The sequence below is a fragment of the Ammodytes marinus genome (genome assembly GCF_949987685.1).
Source record: "Ammodytes marinus genome assembly, chromosome: 6".
Lineage (NCBI taxonomy): Eukaryota > Metazoa > Chordata > Actinopteri > Uranoscopiformes > Ammodytidae > Ammodytes > Ammodytes marinus.
The window spans coordinates 28,539,797-28,562,721 of NC_137235.1; the positions used below are offsets into that span (position 1 = coordinate 28,539,797).

The window sequence follows — 22,925 nt, forward strand, 5'->3', positions numbered from 1 at the left end:
ACTTTACCAATTCAATTACTATAATATAATAACATTCAAGGGATTTGGTTCCTTGGAAGTTGATTGCTGCTGCAGATAAGCCAGCATGTTGTTTTTTGCTCTCTACATCCCCTTATTAGTGTAGTGCATTAACGGTGAGATTTTTGGTTCAGAGTATTGAAAAGAAAAACAAAATGGTATGATAATAACCGTTAAAGATGGTTGTATAGGAGAAATATAAAGACGCAAACAGATAATGGTTAGTAAAATGAACACATACACACACATACATTTTGGACCTTTTATCTACACTAGTACGAAAGAACACGTTATGGCAGCACAATACACAACAATCTCAAAATTGTGCTTGAAAAAAACAATGTTTTAGCCTACAGTGTCTCCCATTGAGTCAATCAGGATGGCGAGAGTGGGTCTGTTTGTCAGATTATGGTGGATTGATAATATATGATGTTATCTTGTGCTACTGCACTCAGTTCAAATCCCCTGCTTCTGAAGGCTTCCAGGCTAGATGATTGAGTGGTTAGTAGCTATTCCATCACTCTCACCACTCACAGAAAAGAGTATATCCACTGGTAGTATCTGTTTATTTAACATACACCCATAGCTGTAAATGAAAGAGTTAAAACCTACACCAGTTGTGTGTGTGTGTGTTTTCAAAATGCCTGTTCCGAATCAAACCCACATGCGAACCCACATGACGTCGACAAATAGGGTCTTCCCCTCTTAACTGCCAGTAAGAAAAGTGGACTTCCCTAAACATTGACTTGTTGCTGATGTCAGCTTCTACCCTGATGTTGATTGGGAACAAATTGTTATTGCTGCTGGATCATAAATGCATCACTTCCATTGCACAAGAGCACTTTAGTCCAAAAACACACAACAGAGGATGTTTGGAACAGACACATGTAAACTGGGTATTTGTTGACTGGCTCTTGTGTAATATCAAGTCGGAGAGTAAAGTAAAAACAAATGTAACCAGTAGGGTTGTCCTGGTGGATGAGAGAGGACATTGTAGCATGTCATATCTTCTATTAAAAGCCTAATGCTATACATGTTATATTGATAGACGGAAACCGCAGGAGAAAACATTTTTTCCAAGCACTGTTTTTCAATTTTGAGATGCACGGTTTGTCTATTTCGTTTCCGTAACACGTCTTATATCATACTAAATAAAAGGTCCAACATCTATATGTAGGTGTTCATTTGACTAAACCCTGTGTGCGTGTGTGTATGTCTCCTATGATAAGGATGCTTGAAGGTACTGTATTTTTTTTACAATACTTTTTTTTTAAATATTTCACATAGCTTTATCTCAAAATGTTTCTAAAGTACCTTTCCAAAGAAAAAAAACAAATCATGTCACTTCAGAATTTGGTCTTATTTATCTATTTATGTTGGTACATCTCGGCAGAAACCAAACACTGATTCATCTTAAATCAAATTAAAGGGGAAAATAGAATTTTTTGTCCCCCCAAGGGTTTTTGGTGTCCCGGCTCTGTCATCTAACCCTGGTCTACAGTGTTCAGATTGAGAGGGAACATAGGAGGATGCTGTTTGGGCTGCAGAGGCTACAGGGGGGTGAGACTGTGAGGCAGGCGCTGCTTTGTTTACGTGGCACAGTGGAGAAGATTTCAAATTGATGTCAGAAGGGCCTGTTGTATTTACTTGGTGGAGGGAGGAGGGCTGTGTCTTCATGTACCCATGTGTTTTGCGTTTTTACAAGTGTAGCTTTAGTGGACAGGGGCGCTTTTTGTTTGTATGTGTGTGTGTGTGTGTGTGTGTGTGTGTGTGTGTGTGTGTGTGTGTGTGTGTGTCTGTGCACATATATCTGTTAAGCTGTCACTGCTAATCAGAATCTCATAGCCAAGCTGCTATTTGGTAGCATCAGGAGCTCCTCTGTCATTTATATGACACTTACACCCTCCATTACCTGCCTCCATATAAGAACTTTGCAAGGATAACAAAACTCTGTGTTGACTTTTACACACACTTAGAATCACACTGAGCATTCAATTACAGCACTAATAATGTCAGGATAGTCTTTTCACATCAATGTCGAAGATACAGTAAAGCCAGTATTGATTGAGGCAGAAAATTATCATTGGTTGCGTTCCGAATCGCATACTCTTTCTTTTTTCTATTCTACATACTACATCCAACGATAAAAATAATCTAGTTAGGATGCAGTAGGCATACTATTGGGACATACTTTACTCTCTTATTTCATCATAACATTGCGCCTTGATCTTGCCTCTTGCTTTTATATCTGTCGCATCCCGGTTTGTTTTCATATGGAGGCTTCGTCGATGTGACGTCACTTCACGTGCGCAATGGATTGTGGTTCAGAATCGCCCAAATAGGATGCATTTTTCAACACTAACAATCTTGGCCGCATGAAGTAGGAGTTCTAACCATCCTAAATCTGGCCACAAGAATCGGGACATCCTAAATCTTCTTTCTACATACTATATAGTAGAAAGTATGCGATTCGGAACGCAACCCTAGTCTTTTCAAGCATGATATAGCCATAAGGCTTAGCAAACACAATATGACAGAGTTTTTCACTGGGGATTGGATGTGATGTTAATGTCAGTAGGGGAAAATAGCGAGTGAGGTTAGGCAGAGTAAAGAGTGAAATGCAGAGCGAGAGAACAGGAAGGAGAGAGAGAGTTTGAATTGACAGTGCTTAGTGTGGCACAGATGTGACCTGACCCCAAAGCTAAAGGGAGCACCCCTAACTATGTCACTATATGCCCCCCCCCCCAGTTCCCCAGATCAGAAACCCAGTCTCCAGAGAAAAAAATATTGTCACTTTATATTTCTGCAAAAACCAGGGATACCTTGACATATCAAAGTTTCTGAGCTAAAGTACGCTACATTCATTCGTAAACATTCAACTTTTTTAGTGGACGCTACGTGACTTTTAAGTTCCTGATCGCAAAGACGAAAGATGGCGGACATTTCTATTATTTCCGACGGACAATGCAATATTTTTGATACGTTTCTGTATTCAAATGTGTTTTTGATAATACTTCTAGCGAGACGTACTGTATGCACTTTTATTTTTCATAATCTTGATTCAGTGAATGAATATGTTGTTTAGTTTGTGTGTTATTACAAAAATATAACCCAGGCTGGAAAGAAGCAAAATGTTGGAAAGCAACATTTTGTTAACAAACGTCGCCATGGTGACCCGATCAAATTAATATTGCATTGTCCACTGAAAATAATAGAAATGTCCGCCATCCAGTATAACAGTCTAATGCTAATATGAAATGTATATTTTAGCTCAGAAACATTGATATGTCAACATCAATGGCTTTATTTTGCAGAGGGCCCAGTCAATCGTCACTAACTTACACCCCCAACCCCCCACCCTGTTTGCACACACATGTCATTTGTCAACCGCAGAGGTTTGGTCCACAGTCAAGGCTGAGTTGTTTAGTCTCCCCCCTTTTACTTGCTAAACATTGTATCAATACGGGTTAGCTTCTCCCTGTGGTTTGACATTGTTAGTGGTGGTGTCGCCCTCCGCCAATGCGCCTTTCCACAAGTGTCCAATCAATATGGGTTAGTTGTGATTTGTTATTGGGTCGACCTTTCTCTTGGTGTCAGGTGACACATTGCAGGTGAATGAGGTACAAGTGGAAAGTTTAGGCAATGTTATAAGTGCTTTAGAAGTGAAGATAGAGATAAACATTGTTGTAAAGATGTGACCTCTTAAATCTTCACCTATTCTTTCCCTCACTCACTGCTCCGATGTTTTTACAGTACCATGGCAACCCCAAATCCGCACATTATGTTTTCGGAAAATTGTCAGTGAGGGGTGTATTTTATTTTAATTTAATTTAATTTTTTTTTAGCCATGGAGGAATGGAATAACTATTGAATGCTTTGCAATGAAATTTGGGAGAAACATTCTTTGCAGGGGAGGGGGGTAGGGATCCTTTTCTTTCAAAACACAATCTACTAAGTCCATAGAAAAACAAGGCAGATGGCTAATAAGCCCCTCCAATCCAAACCTAGAAGGGAGGACTTGAGAGATGGCATTTTTCCAAACGACCCTAGGCGCTCAATTGCAGGGTAATGTAGACGTTTAGGGTGCAGGATTCTAGGAAAAATTACCCGCAGCAGCAAAAAGGGCAGAGAAAATACACTGCTGATTTGTGGCGTCATCACCCAAACCTGAAACAAATTAAGCATGTTTATGTGTGCGTGTGTGTGTGTGTGTGTGTGTGTGTGTGTCTATTTGTATGGGGTGGGGGGGACCCATAGCAGAGAGGAGAGTTAATATCAATCAGATGTTGAATGCTACACTGGTGGGTATAATAACCACGGTAGGGCGTTAGTGAGCAGGGGTTTGACCCCGACTGACCCGGGACCAGCCCGTATGCCTCCCTCTGGGGCCAACTTCAATCCAGCAAAAGCTCCTGAGGCTCTGGTGGATGGCGGGAGGGGATTTGGCTTTTTATTATCTCACATGAGTCAAGGGAGAGGGGGCTGTCGGCTTCACAACAGGGGCAGCGCTTGCAGGGATCCAGTACAGCATGCTGCTAAAAAAAAAAAAAAAAAAAAAAAAAAAAAAAACTTGGTCTCTTCAAAAGATCAGTTGATTCTTTTGGAAAGCGCCCTATTTTGACTGTTCCCCTTTGAAAATTGGTTAGCCAATTGCTATGGATGTCTGCATAGATCCTTGAGTGATAAAAACGTAATGCAGTCGTTAAAGACTGTAAACCTTTCAATTTGAGTGAAAGCGTTGACATGCAGGAACATTATCCTCTTGCTGTGTTTCATTATGTCTATATTTTTATGTACGAGGTATGATTTAAAGGTCTCAAGGCATGCTTCTATTCAGGTTAAAATTATAAACTCACTTGGACCTTTAATTCTTTTTTAAATATTCATACAAAATATGAAATAATATCTAATAAAATGCCTCTAGGGTGAAAGACTGTTATTAATTTCCTTACACAAATCAATGTCAGTTGATTCCAACCTGTCTAATCAGAAGCTCTTGAAACACGATTGTGTTGTTGTTAAGTGTTGTTTTAAAGCAAGCAACGTTCTTGTATTAAGAACAATTTCAGCAACAAAAAAAAAATCACCTTCAGACCAAAATACATCTGCACATGTTGATGATGGTCATTCCTTTATATGCTCAGTGGCCTGTCCTTCCGTGGTCCTGGTTCCAGTTCCTACACATCGTTATGGCCTTTATTTCCCCAGCACTGCTGTAGCCCTAATGCTGGCTGACTTCCAGGACAAGATGACAATACAAAATGTTGCTTTGGTCTGATAGATCTCAAATTGAGCCTGAAATCAAGTCTTCCTCCAAATAAACCAAGGTAGCTGTATCTGCTGTAACCCATATCATGGTGACCCGTTTCTCCGTCCCATTCTTCTCTGATGTTTTTTTAAGAGTGGCTGATGTCAGGGAATGACTTTAGAATTGGGCACCCATCTCAGACAGTCCAGGGTATCCATATGCAGTAGATTGATGGAAGAAATTAGGGATGGGACAGATCCGATCCAATATCAGTATTGGGTTCTGATATGGCTGGAATCTATTTATCGGATGTCTGCCGATATCCAACAAACCCCAGATATTGGAATCGGCTCGTACTGAAAAATAATGGTCGGTGCATCTGTAGAAGAAATGTATGAAGGTATGAAGAGATACACGAAAGGGGATCATTTGGAATGTTGAGTGTTTTGCAGGCTGAAGGAGTGAAGGTTTCAGCTTGGTGTTTGTGATACACAGTACCACAACATCAGCCAGTTCCTTGCCATCAGATGCACTTTATTCCCTCCAGCATGAAGAAAAAAACTGGGTCTTAAAAATGCCGTCCATGCCTTTGTGTATCAGGAGCAGATGAGAAAGACCCAGACCTTGGATCCAGTGCGAGATTTTGCAGGAATGTTTCTCTGCTATCTTTTTTTTTTATTTCATGCCCGGTCGGTGTGATACAAGGTGTGCTTTGCCATACTGTTGCTTCTGCATGCTGTCAAACTGAATAATCTCTCTCTCTCTCTCTCTTTCTCTGTGCTTCTCTCTCTCTCTCTCTTCGTCTGCAGTATGGATGTACGGCTTTACAGACAGCCCGAGGAAAGAGGCCTCAGGTAGCCTTGTGTGTCAATGTTGACATGTTGTTAAATATGCATGCCATGCACTCACTGTGCTCGTGCGAAAAGGCGACATGCCAGCTATGCATCCCTTTTTGGTTTTTCCACTTCACACTTGAAGCTCTCTCTCTCTGGACATGTGCTTTGCATGCGCTGTCATCAGCCTCTCACTCACACCCATCTGCTCGGATTCAGCCTCTCTTTTCTTCCCTCTGTATTCTGTCCATCCATCTGAATGAAGGCCTGGTTGGATGTAGCACAAACAGTTGGGCACAGGGCCAGAGAGCCAGAACATAGTTGGAGCTTGAATTCTGCATGTGGAAGAGTGATTTAGACTTGAATGAGGTGTCATGTCTGGTCCAAATGCTTGTCTGCACCATGGCTGTAGATCGCTGCCTGTGTCCTCATTCACCTTTGTATATGTAGGAACGTTGAGTCGAGTGTATAGGGCTGGGTATCGTTCATTTTATTTCGATATATCGATACATACTGTATACCGATACCTTGATTCAATGCTGGTTCTTGGACGATATATTTTTTCCACAGCAATTTAATGAAATCCGATTTAACCACATGAAATTACACATTATGGTGTAACAATTCTCAGATCCTTGGCATGTTTCCATATTATCAATCAATAAAACTTTAAATGAGCTGAAATGGAACTTACTGCCTTCAGATTTAGCACAAATAGCGTAACTCCTGAGCCACTACAGCTCCAAAAGAATATACCAGCAAAAAAGGATAAACCTGTAAACAATGCAATGAATCAGTGCAAATCAGTTGCATCTGATTGAATCAGGTGACAGGAGTCATTATGTCACCGGTGACAGTAACCTAATGTATTTTCCATGGATGCCTCCACACAGCCAATCACCAGCACTCTTTGATTTTGGCACGTCAAGCATGCTGCATGCTTACTGGCTCAGTGACGTTAATGAGATTAACCCATTTGGTTTGGAAATGGTGTATTGAACGACAAAAAAATAGTTTGATACTGGTATGAAGGATTTTCAAAATTCGATACCCAGCCATAGTCGAGAGAGAAGAAGTGGGATCCAAATCGTGTGAATGTGTATTTTTTTTTCCCCAACACATTTTTTTTGACACAAGTGCTGCCAACGATTTGCCCATCTGGTGAACATACAGCCAATATTCTCTGAGACATGTCACTGTAATTGAGGCATGGCTGGGGAAAAGACAGACATGTTGTTTTCCGGTTTCCATCAGAAGTATCAGTGTGTCACTATGAGTTAAGAACAACAAAGACACATCCCCCTTTAGAACACACAAAAAGTGGCCATATTTTCAGCAGACACGACTCTCTATTAAACCAATCTTCCCTCATTTCAACAAGATATCTTAGCGATGGTAGAAATGTAGCATGCAGGTCAGAATATGTTTTTAGGAAACGTGGTATTTCTCAACGAGGTGTGGTTGCCATTACAACAGCATAAAGCTCTTAAATAGCTGTATCTGTGCTGCTTCATTACCTCAGGCTGCCTTGGATTCCCCACCCTCCCCGCACAAATACTGTATAGGCTGCTTACGTTCTTCCGCAATATGTTCCCTTTTTCTTTATTTCGCCTCCTGGGAGAGAAAGCTAAATAAAGGCAGAGCTGAATGCCCAGCCTCACCCACTGACGAGCATTCCCTGGTGTTTCCTTGTCTGTTTCTTTGAGTAACAACATGTAGAGAGATGCTTTGTTGTTTTTTTAAGCAGTGTGCAAAAGGCTGTAGTTGACTTTCAATCCCATCCCCGTGTTAAATTCATCTTAAGATGCTAAGTAAACACTAAAATCACTTGAGTCAATCGTAGGGGACAATTGGCTCTTAGGAAGATCTTGTCTTAGATCTTAGGGGGAATCTAGCATGGAGGATATGCTCTGCTTTACTCTAACACAATACAAGGTAAGGCATGTTCAAGGTATTATCCCATTTAGAAAATTACAAAAAAGCCTGACACATTCGTTGTCAGTTGGAAGATAGAACGATTTGCTGACAGAGTGTGATTCTCGTTCTTCCCCGCCGCGGCAATTATCCAGCGCTGGTGTTTATGTTGATCAGGGACTGATTGCTCTATTGTGTCTTTGCTGGTGCTGACGTGCCTTTCCCTTATGCAGGGGGCATATTGTCTTTTTTTTTCAACATCAGATGTAGCATCTACCGTATATCTCTAGCAGCTGACGTTAAAGTCACCCTCAGTGCCTTAGCGAATAAAACACATCTTGACATTGAAAGCTTTGAAAAGTGTTGCATGTTTGGAGTGTTCAAGATAAAAGGGTGCGTGAGGTGAAGTTGCTCGTAACCATTTTTGGCAATGTTGTCCCCATAACCTTGACCATCTTTTAATTGCATAAGCCTAACTCATAACCTTAACTGTACGGTTAAAATCCCCAAAAAGAAATATAGCATTTAATGCACACGGTCCTTGAAAATGTTTAAATTTTGACCGTTTCAAATGGTCTTTTTTCAATGTTCTGTTTTGGTGAGTGGGTTGCATTCCTCTGATGATTCGTTCAGGTCTGATCTTTTGAACTTTCCAATTGTAAGATTGTAGGACTTTTGTTTTGCTAGAAGATTGGCTTGTTCTTACCACATCAATGTCTAGTTCCTGACCCTGATCACTGATACCAAACTAATAAGATACTAAAAACAAGGACGGACAAGCATGTCTGCAACTCAGCTATCAGATATATCAACAAATGTAATCACTGCTGACATTGCAAAGGTTAAACATCAGAGAGAGAGAGAGAGAGATAGAGAGAGAGTGTAAGACAGAGAGAGAGAGAGAGAGTGAGTAAGACAGAGAGAGATAGAGAGAAAACAGAGTGGCCTAAGCCCAACTCAAATGCTTTCTTCTTTTGTTTCACATAAACATGGACCCAACCTCCTTCCCTCTCTCTCTCTCTACTCCACTCATATGTTTCTATTTAAGGCCAGCAGTGCCGACTAACCATGATTGGTGTGTTCACTCCCCCCCCTACTTCTTCTCGCTGTCCAACGGCTGGCTCCCAAAGGCAGAGGAGGGGAGGCCTTTTCCTCTCCAACCGCACTGTTGATTTTCCACAGGGAAACTTTACCATTCTTCCACTCATTCTGCTCCCCAGTCTTCCCCCTGCAACCGTTAGCAGCTCCACTGTCTCCCTCTCTCTCTCCCTCTCCCTCTCTCTCTATTATAAACTGACTTTTTTTTCATTTTTCGGACCTAAAAGTTTGCTAGGAGTATGGAGCCGACTTCAGATGCCAGGATGCGGCCCCTACAAACATTTTATCACCGTTCCCTGTTTTTGTTTTGATTCCTTTCCGATGCTCCTCAGTCATTGGCTGTGGGGGCCCGGGGGTCGACTCTATAGCTATGTGGCCAGACGTCTGGGACTATGCAGCCAAGTCGTGAGCTCGCGTTCTGATTGGTTGGGGGGAACAGAGAGAGAGGGGATTGGTGGATGGCGGCGTACCGGGTGCACAGTGGCGGCGGTTGTAGCAGTGTAGTCGGATGTGGCGGTGGGCGTTCGCGGGGCGCCACAGCGGGCAGGTGGCTGACGGCCTGTTTCTTCCCCTCAGGCATTGAGAGCCAGGAGCCCATGGTGCTGGAGCAGTACGTGGCCGTGGCCAACTACGACCGGCAGGAGAACTCAGAGATCAGCCTGAAAGCCGGCGAGACGGTGGACGTGATCGAGAAGAGCGAAAGCGGTGAGTGAGATTTGTTTTGATGTGTTGTTTTGTTTTTCGAGTGCCGAACCATTTTCTATGGTTGAACTTTGGATGAAAGCATCCACACAACCTTAGAGAGCATAAAACAGAACAAGGCGAGACACTGCAGGGGAATAGGGTAAAACATGTCACTTCTGATGTCATCATTAAACCTTGCCACTTGATAACCATAATGACAACAATGTTTTGTTTGAATACCCATGAACATGTGGCAATATGTATTAATGCTACTCAATCCTAATCATCTATCTAGTATGAATGAAGACATGTTATGGAAGCAAAACAGACATAAATCTCAAAATTGCCCAATGCTTGAAAAGCAAAATGACGTTTTGCCTGCCGTGTCTTGCCTTAACACGTCTGTGTGGGAAAACAAAACAAAAGTGTGACATCATGTTCATGCCTGCCTGTCATTTTTGTATGTTCCCTGTTTGTATGTCCTTCTCACTGAGTACACATTGGTGGCATACACATACACAGAGAGGCATGCCCACCCGGCACCTCTGTCTCCCTTCTTAGGGTGTTTTACTCCCCTCTTTCCTTTTGTTTTTCTGCCGGAGTCCCCTATGACAGCCTACCTCCTACCTCTCCCTTAGTCTTTGGGTGAATCTCAATTCAGGGGTTACAGCCTACGAAGGCTGCATTTGAAGACCGATTGCTTCATAGGGGCACGCAAAGTTTTGAAATGCAGCCTTCGTTTCACTGTTTTGAAGGCTGCAACAGATGGATCCTTCGTGGCCCAACGAAGGATCCATCGTGTTGCTCCATCTTCTTAACTTTTATCTTCCTTTCTTTTTTTCTTGTACTTTTTTTTCTTTTCGTCTGGTAGGCAACTTATTTTAATTTTTTCCTCCGTTGACAAGGCTGTCTCCGTTGGCAGCTATCAGGGTTGCTAGGCAGCACAGGAGTGGCGAGTCGTCACGCAAGGTAACGGCTTGTTACGCAAACAGGAAATGCTCGTAAACGGAGACCTGCGGAGACCGTCTCGTTTAACAACGCTCGATCGGCCTTCGAATCGGCCTTCACAGGCTATGGCCTTCATAGACCGTGTAGACCGCGTCCTTCTAAGGATGCGACCCCTTAAATAAGACACAGCTGTATTCCCTCTTCTTTCAATCTCCTCATCTCCTAGCTGGGGCTTGGCACCACCTGGAGGTGCTGTTTGGCTGGCAGTATGTGTGTGGTAGGGTTTTGGAACACGAATGACCAAGTTCATTCAGAAGTAATTGTTTTGCTAACTAAACGTGGGTATCGAGATATCTTATCTGTTAATATGCCTCATTTCCACTGTGCGGCACAGTTCGGTTCAGCATGGCACGTTAACATTTGATCTGGCTTGTGTTTATACTGCCGACAGCATTCTCACTTGTAAGGTAGGGTAGGCCTATATGCCCAATGGCGATAGCTGCGATCAGAGTATACACAGTCTATGGGTCAGAGCCCTGATAGGCACTAATCGCGGCAGTACATAAATATCGTGACATCATAGCGGAAATGTAACGAAGAGGAAAAACACACACAATAAACAAAGAGCTACGCGCTGACATTATTCTTTAAACACAAGATTCTTCACTCTTGCCGAGGTGACCGCACAGAGCAGTTTATGTCTTGCACGGAAATAATGATTCTGTCGACCAATCAAGGTACTGCACTGTGTTGTAGCTCCACCCTTTTTGGGAAGGCCCGGTACCCCAACAAAAGGGTGATTAAAAAAAAGGGTGCTGTATGTTTTTTTTAAATTTTGGTACCCTTTCCAACTTTTGACAGTTGAAACGTAAATAGATGCGTGTCCAGCCGAAAACCGAACCGTACCACACCCCTCAGTCGAAACGAAGGCTTATCTCTTTTGGAGCCTGACTGTAAAATCCAGATTAGCGTGGATAAAGTAGCATCAGGTATGAATAAAGGGAGCTATACTGTATTGACAATGTTTGCTGCTCAGCTAAACACTGCTGGTGTTTGCATCACCAAGAGATGCTTCTCTTCACTTTTCACCTTGCCTCCCCTTGGGGTAAACACTGTTGAACAATCGCATAGCAGGATCTCATTTTCCATGCAAGCGGCCACTGTCAGCCAGCAGCAGCAGCAGCTTGCACAACTCCAAAGAACTCGGCAAAAAGCTTGGCCCCCCAAATAATCCTGTCGCTCTCTCTAAGCTCTTATCTATCCGCTGATTGCATGTGTGAAATCATTCTCTTTTCGAGATATCTTGGCGTGCACATCTTTGAGTGATTATGTGGCCTTTTGTGAGACAGCTTTTTCCTTAAACCAGCTTGTCATCTCTCTATGTGGAATTCAAATAGCATTTGATGCGATTCCAATTTGTCCCCAGTCAGCATAAGTGAGATAATTGTTGAGTTAAAGTTTTGACGGAGTAAAGAAAGGGGGGGAAAATGCTTGGGTAATTATTTTCTTTTGTGTTGTGGCATTTTCATTTTGGTCAAACTTTCAGTGACAAGTATGTTTTCATTTCCGGCTCTTTGCAACTCTGTTTTGAGGTTTTTTGATGAGCGACCCTGCTAACTATTGACATAAAAGGGGGAAATGTATAATTCTTTTCTCATGCAACTCTTTATTACCAGACCAACTATTTTAGGAACATGCATCCTTAAACGTTTGATTCATATTCACAAGTGTGCCCTAGCCACACAGTACATTCTTCTGGCCCTGTGACAGCATCTGCTTACCAGACCCCCCTTTTTTTAAATGTCTGTGCTGCTATGCTGACAACATTTAACTTTGATTGAAGCTCTTACAGCAATATGAGTGACTTGTGAACTCTGAGTTGGGCTGTTGCTCAAGGGCTGGATATGGTTGGTGCGCTGCCGTCATTCACTGGGCCAAAGAAGTGGAGCAACAGCCACGATGATGATGATGATGATGATGATGATGACATCACTCGGAGGCTCTGCCAAGACCAACACATCTGAGAGCTTGTATAATATCCCACAACCCCCTTCTCCCGCTTTCAAGGTTTCTTTACTGCAAACCCTCCCCGGTCTGTGCATGCTTATATCCTTTTGACATCTGTAACTGCAGAGACACATGAGGTGGTAGACAGTCTACTCTAGGCTGTTAATTAAAGATCCTACTTTCTTTAACATTCTAGGCATTATGTGTCAAAATAGCACCCTTAAGGCTTTTAATCTTCTCTAAGAAAAAAAAAAAGCCAGAGTCCATATTTTATATCTTTTGACGTTTTTTGCTTCAACAGAAGAAGAACAATCCACATATTGACCACAGATGGTTGTCATGCATTAATATGCCGTTCCTCATTCGCAACGCAAAGTATTTCTCAACCAGCTTTTTTAAGTATCTGCAGACATGTGACCTGCTATAATTATAGGGATCAACTCCAGATTTGGATGTTTGTTGTTTGCCCCCCTGTGAGAAGTTATTGCCGTTATTGCAAAGTTTGCGGACCCAGCTGTTTCACTGTACTGTGACCCCATGTCAACCCAATTGGGCTAGGGGGGGTGGGGGGGGAGTGGGTATGTGGTTGGGTTTGCGTGGGTGGCTATTTCCTGGTGTTGGTAAATTCTGTGTCTTCAGCACATCTCCTTGTACAATTATTTTACAATTTAGGAACTGCTATCTAGGAAAGTGAAATGTATGGGGATGGTGGTTGACAAGCCCGGAATGAGAGGAGTAGAGGCCTCATCTGGGCCACTGTCCTAGATTTTTTCTCTGGGTTGCTTCTTCGGACATGGGAACCACAGAGTGTCTGTAGAGAGGAATGTCCCAGCTGGAGAAAGTAAATCTGCATATGTGACTGGTTCAATGATATGGTGAACTAAAGGGATGCAGTGATGGGAAGGAAGATAGAGAGAGAAGGTCAGTGTGTTTTAGTGCCACATGTGTCAGAAACAGTACTTCCCTCTTTGACACTATTAGTATCAGCTAATGTGGCTACAAGGAACTTTCAGTTTGTGTTATTTCTAGTGGCAACCTTTGAGAAAAAGCGGTAGTTATTTTAGTTAGTTGATGTTCCCTGGGTTAGCGAACCCGGACAGAGGCATTAGGAAAAACGATTAGAAAAAGTTCCTCGTAACTAAACTTTAAGATGAAGAAATGTATGTTTTCATACACTTTAAAAAATGTAATCTAGATTGACTGACCTCCCCTACGGTCAGTCTCTCAGATTGTGTACATTAACAAGTGTGTGAGGCTTTACTCAGGCACAGCATACTAACATAATCAACAGAGGACATGCTTACAGGCAGGTGTATTGTTTACCATGTTTGACATCTCGGTGCTGCTTGTAAGCATGCTAAGTAAAATATGCTAACTTGTGAGGCTGATAATGATGATGGTTTTACTGTTAATTCTGCTAGTAAATGGTCATAAACCATAATATTGTACCTAATTGAGTGCATTGCAAAGTACATGATAAAAGGATCATCGTGTTTTATGGTGATCCAACAGATGTTTTATTATCTGTGGACCATACATGTCTATACTAAATTGTGTGGAACTACTTCAAGGAGTTGCTGAAATATTTCAGTCTGGACCGAAGTGGTAGAGCAGCTGACAGACAGACTTTGCAATTCCCAGGGCCATGCGGAAGCATTTCTAAAAAACAATGGTGGAGGTATCTGAGTTTACAGATGGGCTGCATTTTGGTTAAACTATGATTGGATTTTGAAATACATAACATTTATTTTTGCAGCATAGACAGTTATACTGTAGGTCTGCATGTGAATCCTTATTTGTTGGCTTTATAAGTACAACATTTGTACATTACATTAACGTTGAGGTGTAGTGGCTCTGGGGTTTGCAACATGTATACTTGAAGTCATTGTTGTTGTTGTTGCATGTCATGTCTCCCTTTATGCTCCGTTAGCTCTCCAATGTCCACTATCAAAGTCACAAACGCCCACCAAAATATTTGATGTTGTGTGGAACACATGGCCATAATCCTACACAGGTTCCCTTATGACTTTCTGATATCTCAGAGAATGTCAAGTGAAGCCACTAACCTTCCACTCTGCGGCCAAAGTGACAGAGGAGGGTGGGGTTTATACAGTATGTGGGGAAAATACCCTTTTTCACTGTGTTTCATCAACCAAGACTAATGGTTCTGCCAGTAGGAACTTAACGCTAAACTGCAAACAGGATCCTTTGGGTTGGTGTAGCGCCCCAGCCACAGCACCAGCCGGAGAAGCCATTTGCCCAAATATGTTGGTCCTCCATACTGCCAGATTTCAGTGGTTGATTTAATGAGATTAGACATTTTTGGAATTTGATCAAAATCAGGTTTCTGCAGAACTCTGTTGTAAATGGCTAAAAATGGCATTTAAATGGAATATGTAAGAAATGTCGCAGTTATATGGCATTGCTTGTCAGCAGATACCATGCTGCTTGACGGTGAATCAATGCCTGAAGCTTTGTCAACATTTTAACCAACCACACTTTTCCCACAACTGCAAAATGGATTATATTTTAAAAAGTGTACTGTTAAGGACCATAACAAAGAATGAAAGTGCCACAATGTGAAACAAATTCCCTTTTGAAGCCTTCTCTTGATGGAACTTTAAAAGGTTGCATTGAAGCTAGCTTAACATACCCTTTTCCTTAGGCTGTCAAATGTAGCATGTGTCTTTAATCAAGGTGTACTGATGGCTAGCTTAAAAGATGTTCTGGATCAGAGACGGGTGTTTTGGAGTTCATATGGTAGGCTTAAGTCAAGCATGGGCATTACCTCTAGGCTATAAAACAGACAGTCAGTATCAATCAAGGTGGTATGTCTTGAACAAAGTGATGGCCTAGTATCAGTCTCACAACACCCTCGCTTAGCTGTGTTAGCTAGCTTGAATGTCAGGCAGTCAAAAAGTGCAATTGCAGACAGAGTCCCAGAGAAGGCCATTTTAAGTTGACCAGACCGCCACCTTAAGGGGCTCAGGTCAGGACACAGCATGTTCCAATATGCAGAGCAACTAGATGTTCAGCCTACATATACTGACAGACAGCTGAAATGCTGCTGTATGTTCTGCGATTTGGAAAAGTATTTTGTCTTTAATGAGCATGATGATAGTGTTAGCACTGAGGGATGTGTGTGTTAGAGATGCTAGCACATGCACCATATGGAGGATACATGCAGAGGTTAAGATGGACCCCATTCAGCCTGATGTTTAGTCAACACTGGTCATTGAAAGCCCCACCGCCGGCTATTTGCTTTCACTTGCAACAAATCTGGCTCAGTAACAAGACCCCCTGGTTTTATGAAAACTTAACCCAGGTAACATGAGCTTCAAACAGGGATGTAATGCCTTCATCCAACAGTGGGAGTAAAGATAAGTACCGTGAAATGGGCTCTGAATCTCTCCAAAGAACCAGAAAGGCATGTATTGTATGGCTCCTCGGTATATCCTATTAAGTCTTAAGTTAGCGGGTTACATCTAAAAAAACCCAATCTTTTGACTATAAAATATACACTCCATTTATTTTTGAGGGATAGGGAGAACATTTTACAGATTTATTTTTCGTGACAAACAGCGGTAAAAGTGGATGTCAATAGTGGCGATGTTTTCTCCAGCTGAAAATGGGTTCCTTGAAGGTTTGAACGAATGCTACATATTGCTAGGGGTTCAATGTTTTTAGTGCCAACATTTGTTCAGATATTCAGTGTTGAGAATGGTCTGTTGTTACGATCCAGTGGCAGCTCAGGGGTTTTAAACTTAGTGATTTGACAGTTCAGCCTGGACATTTGACACTTTGTCACTACTACCTGGTATGTTGTAACACACTTGCTCTATCACACTGATGATACTGAGTCCACAGCTGATTCTAGGCAGCAGCAATTGTTGTGTGGCTATTTTTAGTCATATTCTTTGAGTCCCTTTCCGCTCTGCAGTGAAGATAAGCATGCAATTCAATATGCTGCCTTGAAAAAAAAGAAGCCGGTGTTGCGGTGCTTTCTGCTCACCAGGGGAATCTGTTCCTAATTAGAAGCTGAGAGGAGGACCATAGATTGACAGCTATCTTGTGAGCACCTCCCTAGAGAGAGTCGCATTTATAACACACATTATTGAAAAAAAAAAAACACTGTCTGATAACCGTGGATGGACACTCCCAGAACTGTAGAAGCCAAAAGGAAAGTGTGTGTGTGCGGTGTGTTGCTTTGGAACAGGGAATTAGGATGGAAATACTACTATGGCTTTGAAGCACCAGCCAAACATCTGCTGGCTCTCTCTCCCTCTTTTGTCTTGCTTCTTTTCTGTTTTTCCCCCACGTACAACTCTTTTATTCTACCCTTGACTCTCTTTTTCTCTCCTTCTCACATGCTGCCTCTTTTCTATCACTCTTCCTTTTCCAATCACTTCAAGGCATCTCCCATCCCTCCAGACCTTCTCCCATGGGGGGGGGGGGGGGGGGGCCCGGGCATCTGAAACGTCGGTCAATGATCACCACGCTCTGCCTTTAGCGACTGTACAGCTGTGTTCACCGTGACCTCCGTATGCAATTATTGTCTGCCAAAAACATGGGTGTAGCTATAAATTCCAATTAGAGCTCAACGCTGTAAGAAATGCCAATTACAGTCCCCTCTACCTATTTACATATTCATATTTTTGTGCTGTGTGTGTGTGTGTGTGTGTGTGTGTGTGTGTGTGTGTGTGTGTGTGTGTGTGTGTGTGTGTGTGTGTGTGTGTGTGTGTGTGTGTGTGTGTGTGTGTGTGTGTGTGTGTGTGTGTGTGTGTGTAAATGTGGCAGACAGCAGGCAGGTGTTGCTGCATAAGCTATCTAAATATTATATTAGTCATTAGTTGTTCGGCGCCTCATACATCCTCCAGAACAGTTGGGTCTCTTATGTAAGACAAACTAGCAATTTAGAATACATATTTTTTTTCGCTGTAGATGTTCTATTTTGATGTTTTTGTTAGCTTTAGGTAAAGAATTAGGTTGATTCAAGAGGGATTCTATGAATACATGCACTATAGCTCAGTCTTATGTTTAGAGGACTCAGAGATTTCTTTGCTTATCGATGTGATACACACACACACACACGCACACGCACACGCACATACATATGATGGTGATTTCAACCTGTTAAAACAACAGTCCACCCTTGCATTCTGCTGTATGTGCAGACGGCTCTTTGCAGTATGTTCTTCATCACCTTAACACCTTACACCTTTTATTTGTCCTGTTCTGAACCGGTTCATTTTGACAGCTGCCACTGCTGCTGAACCAACCGCCCGCCCCAACCAAGTGAATTGGACTCTTGTTTTTTAGTCAAGTCTTTGATCACAATTTTGAAGACCTCCTAGGGCACACATTGGCTTTATTAGAAGTCAAGAACTGAACACCACTGTAGGTGAGATTATCATAAAGTGTTCATTGTATTTGCCCCTTTATCTCTAAGACCTATATGCATGTAGTTTCATGTGCCTGCAGTGCCTACTTTCATGAAATAAGAAACTTGTGTTTTAGGAAATGGAAAGTAAAATGTATTGTGACCAGTTCCTAGTTGGTTTTCATTGCATCCTTCAGTTTGAAAATGCTGAGATGATGGGAAACACGTGAGCAATTTAAAAATGTTCTTTTAGGACCTTTAAGGCTTTTAAAATGAAAAAGGGTTTATCCCATTGGAAGCATGAATGTACTCATTAAAGGTCAGGGCAATGTGATTTTCTAACATTTTGGGCTTGAAGTCATTTGGATGTCTTGCTCTTAAACGAGGGAGAGATGCTTCATCTACCTGTAACATAATTAAATATGGCCCCATAAGGCTGGTCTGAGTAGTACATCTATTAGTTTGAAGGGGTGACCAGATGCCTTAACACTCGAGTGCAGTTTATAACACTGAAACAATAATTTTACAATGTAAACAGTGGATTAACTCCATTCACATTACAAATAATCTACCAGGAATGTGCACCCGCATGTACAGTACTTGGTTTGTTAGATTGCTAGGATGACCGTTGATTGAACACTTTTGGTTTTGGGCATCATCATATGACCTAGCCATGTACAAAAACCATGTGTGAGTTAGTTTGGCTAAAGCATACACCGGCAGCCATGCATTATACATTGACGATAACGGTCCAAAAATTAAGCAATTGGTTACACGGCCATAGCCAATACATTTAGCAAGTGAACATATTCTCCCCAATAACAGAAATTCGGCTCACCATGCCCTCAACTGCACTGCATTGGTCAGTCATCATTATCTGCATGTTGTTTTGCCAAGCTGTTTCAATTGAATATGAGTAATTGTTCTCCGTCTGTCTGCCGCTCTTTGGCCCAGTTCTCCTCCTACGGGACAGCTTTTACTGTGAAAACTGTAATCTGACCACAAGCTGCTCACACGTCAAGTTCCGCCCACTTTCTCTCAGGGCCCAGGTTTGGTTGGGCAATGGTGTTTAACAACTATTACAGTGAGAAAGTGACCGTTTATGCAAATGTTCCACATAAGTTCCTTTTATGGCATTTTCATCATAATGCAAAAAGGGTCTTTGAGCATTTGGAAAAGCGCTATATAAATACATTGTATTATTATTATTATTATTATTATTATTATTATTATTATTATTATTATTATCATTATTCCCACATCTGCATTTTGTTTTTCTTACCCCTTTGTCTCCAGTCTGTTTTACAGTAGAGTACATTTAAGTTGGGGCCAGCACAGTTTCTGGTCTTCATTTATCTAGCTTTTACTGTGCCCACTATTTCTCCAGAGCTGGATTTATAAGCAAACTGGGCCCTGCATGTCAAAAAGCCTTGCCTCACACACAATGCCATGTGTGCACACGATGGGAGTAAGGAACTGATGCTCGGAAAGTCAAGAGTCAGAATGAGAGGATGTCTCTTCTAACCCTTTAGGCAATAGAGCTAGTAAGAATGTTTCCCAAAATAGCTCTGCGTGTCACTCAATTATCCAAAGCTCAATAGAATATCTGAAGTTTCCACCAAGGCACTTGAAGTGGTTTCAGAAAGAACTAGGAATCCTGTTGGTGTAGCTATATTTGGAAAGCTGGTAAAAAAAGTATGGAATCATTTTTGATTCTGATTACCCCCCTCTGCATGCAGAATGCTTTCTACAATTAGGACTTCTTTAACAACTGAACCAATTCTTACTTTTAATCTTTCCTAGTAGTAAATAAAGGGTCCAAAATTTACATTGAGGTGTTTATTTGACTAAACTTTGTCTATTACAAAACATGCATCACCATTTTTTTCTCAATACACTGAACCAAAGAAATCTCAACTTCTATAGCACTTACATCAACTGAACTTCCCATAATCATTCCTGATATGAACATTTCTTAATATCTTGTAAAAATTCAATAAAGATGTCCACTCTGGCTTAATCCCACATCTAGATTTGTGTTTTCTAAAGAGATGCAAGTGTATAATTAGTTAGATCTCTCAACATTTGCATATGTATTCAATAATTTCCACAAAAGTTGTAGTACAAAATAAAATGTATTGGGTTGATTTAAGTACTGACAAACTGGCTAAAGTTTAAAAAAAAAAGTGTACCCTATTCAACTGCCTCATTATTCTTGCCTCAGCTGAACATTTCTTCGACGTGCTGCAGCTGTGATTTTAACCAGCATGAACAGATTCAAATCACATCATTCCATATCTTGAAGTGTTACGTGGTACGGTATGATTGCCGATTCTTCTACAAGCTGCACTCCCTATCAGCTTATATTCAGCAGTCTGGCTGAGCTCACACACTCACTCCTCTACCAGCACAGCACTTTCATTATTCAGTTTTTTTTTTCTATCAAGTGCCAGGTGGGCTTAAGAGAGCAAGAACTTCTGCTGCGTTTGTCTCTGTGAAAAACTGCAGTGCTCCTGCATATAGGTGGCTCCAATTCTTTCTTTTTCAGCTTTTTGAGTTGTATGCAATGAAACAGCCTTTGAAATAAGCCCTAATGTGTCTCACATGGGGCACGCTATTTCTTGCTGCTATGTGGAACTTTCACACTGCAGCAAAACAAAAAAAATAGATTCAAACCTTCAGGAATCCACACGCTATCCCCGTACTTCCATACTATTTAGTATGCCAGAAAAAAAGATTTAGGATGTCCCAATACATGCAAGTAAATTTGAGTAAGCTGAAAATACATAAATGCGCCTACTAACTCCAATAGCATTTTGGAGTATTCGACTTTATTCTTGACATAATGAAAAAAAACTTCCTTATCTGATTTTTTTCTCTCCTGTGGCCCTAAAACTCTTCTGTACTTTAGTATGTAGTAAAAAGAAAAAGTATGTGATTTGGAACGCAGGGAAACTCTCCTCTGCATCGGTTGCTTCCCCTAGGCTGGCCATAAGTACAATGTAAATTAATTGTTAAAGGCAAGACACTGAAAGTCAATAGGGGGTAACGTAGTTTTTAACTTATAGATAGCATCATGAAACTTTGCCAGTTGATTACTTATATTAAAACAATAATTTATTTGCATACACATTTTTTTAAACAATATATTAGTGTCTTACAGCACACATTTTGAATACAGACTTTACAGACTATCAAAAAAAGAATGATGATGGAAAGTGTAGCTGATGTAAGTGCTTTAGACGTTGAGATTTGGAGTATTAAAAATACTTTAGTTGACATTCAGGAATAGCCTTTAAAGATAGTTGCATAGGGGAAATATACAGACGCAAACGGACAAGGTTTAGTCAAATAAACACCTAAAAGTACATGTTGGACATTTTATTCATACTGAAAGAAGACATGTTATGGGATCAAAATAGCAACAAAAAAAATCTCAAAATTGAGCGGTGCTTGAATAAACAATGTATTTTGCCTGTAGTGTCTCACTTTGAATTCAGAATTTAGCCATTGTCTGATCACAACCCACTTTATCTATCCTTCACCTAGCAGATTTAAAGTCCTCCTGATGCCCAACTCTGCCGACTACTCTTGAGTTTACAAGTCTTAGCACTTTGGAGGGCGCAATTATACTTTTTACAACACTTCTTAAATCAGGAGCTATACGTAAGAATTAATTTGCGTTGTAGAACTGCCGTGGTGTCAAATACAATTACCTATGAAATGAAACTACCTTCAACTTTATAGGATCCTAAATTGATCTTGACGGGTCGAATATGAACTACTCTGACCTCTCGTGAATCAGCGTGTAGTCTGAAAGCTATAAGAGCACACACACACACACACACACACACACACACACACACACACACACACACACACACACACACACACACACACACACACACACACACACACACACACACACACACACACACACACAAACTAGTGTGACTGTGAGGACATTCAGCTTACACTGTTACTGTGTGTGCACAAGCTCCCCTGTGCATCTGTAGACCCTCGGCTTGAATTAAGTCTAGTGTGATGACTGAAAGATATGACCCACCGTGGTGGAAATTAAGGGGAGGGGGCCGATATTTCAGTATGAGTTTGTGTTTGTGTGTGTGTGTGTGTGTGTGTGTGTGTGTGTGTTAGTTAGAAGACTGCCTTTTTATGCTACTACACAAGCTGTCAGAGTCAGGGTGGCTCAGGCCTCTCTCTGCTTATATGGGTAAAAGGAGAGTTGAGGCCACATGCAGCGGGCTATGGGCAGGCTCCTCTACTGTGGTCTGTAAAGTTGGTAGAACCCATTCATATTTAATGCCAGTTAGTGCGGTCAGTGTTGGTGCAGTCCAGCAGAAAGGCTTCAACTATTTTTTGCAAGAGGGATATTCACATTCCTGTAGTGCTACTGAGCGTTCTGCTGAGCTGTCACGTCTCTCATCAAAAACAGCATCCTATTTGGGCGATGCTGACCCATAATCCAGTGCGAACCTGAAGTGTGTTGGTTGTGAGTGTGAGCTGACAGTGCAGCTTGCTTCTACTCTCTGTTGCCTTCAATAGCAAGTGGAGCCTCAGGTGTGGCTATGGGGGCCGGTTGATATGCCAATCAACTGCAAAGTCTCTGGTGTCTGATTCGGAGCTATGGCATGGGAGTGTAATATGTCAACAAGCTTTGAAGGATGACATCACTTTTCAAAAGTATTTTTTGGAACAGTCAGTGCGTTTACATGCAGACTCATAATCGGGTAAATAAACGAATAACACTTCAACAGGACTTGTAAAATGCATGTAA

At 41.6% G+C, this 22,925-nt stretch overlaps 1 protein-coding gene across 1 annotated transcript in view; it reads left to right on the forward strand.

Moving 5' to 3' along the window:
* sh3pxd2aa (SH3 and PX domains 2Aa) overlaps positions 1 to 22,925 on the forward strand; it is a 115,354-nt gene that overhangs the window by 65,076 nt on the left and 27,353 nt on the right. The window contains exons 7-8 of the mRNA XM_080029584.1: positions 6,076 to 6,120; positions 9,688 to 9,816. Of these exons, the coding sequence (XP_079885710.1) occupies positions 6,076 to 6,120; positions 9,688 to 9,816 (174 nt within the window). The remainder of the gene's footprint in view (positions 1 to 6,075; positions 6,121 to 9,687; positions 9,817 to 22,925) is intronic.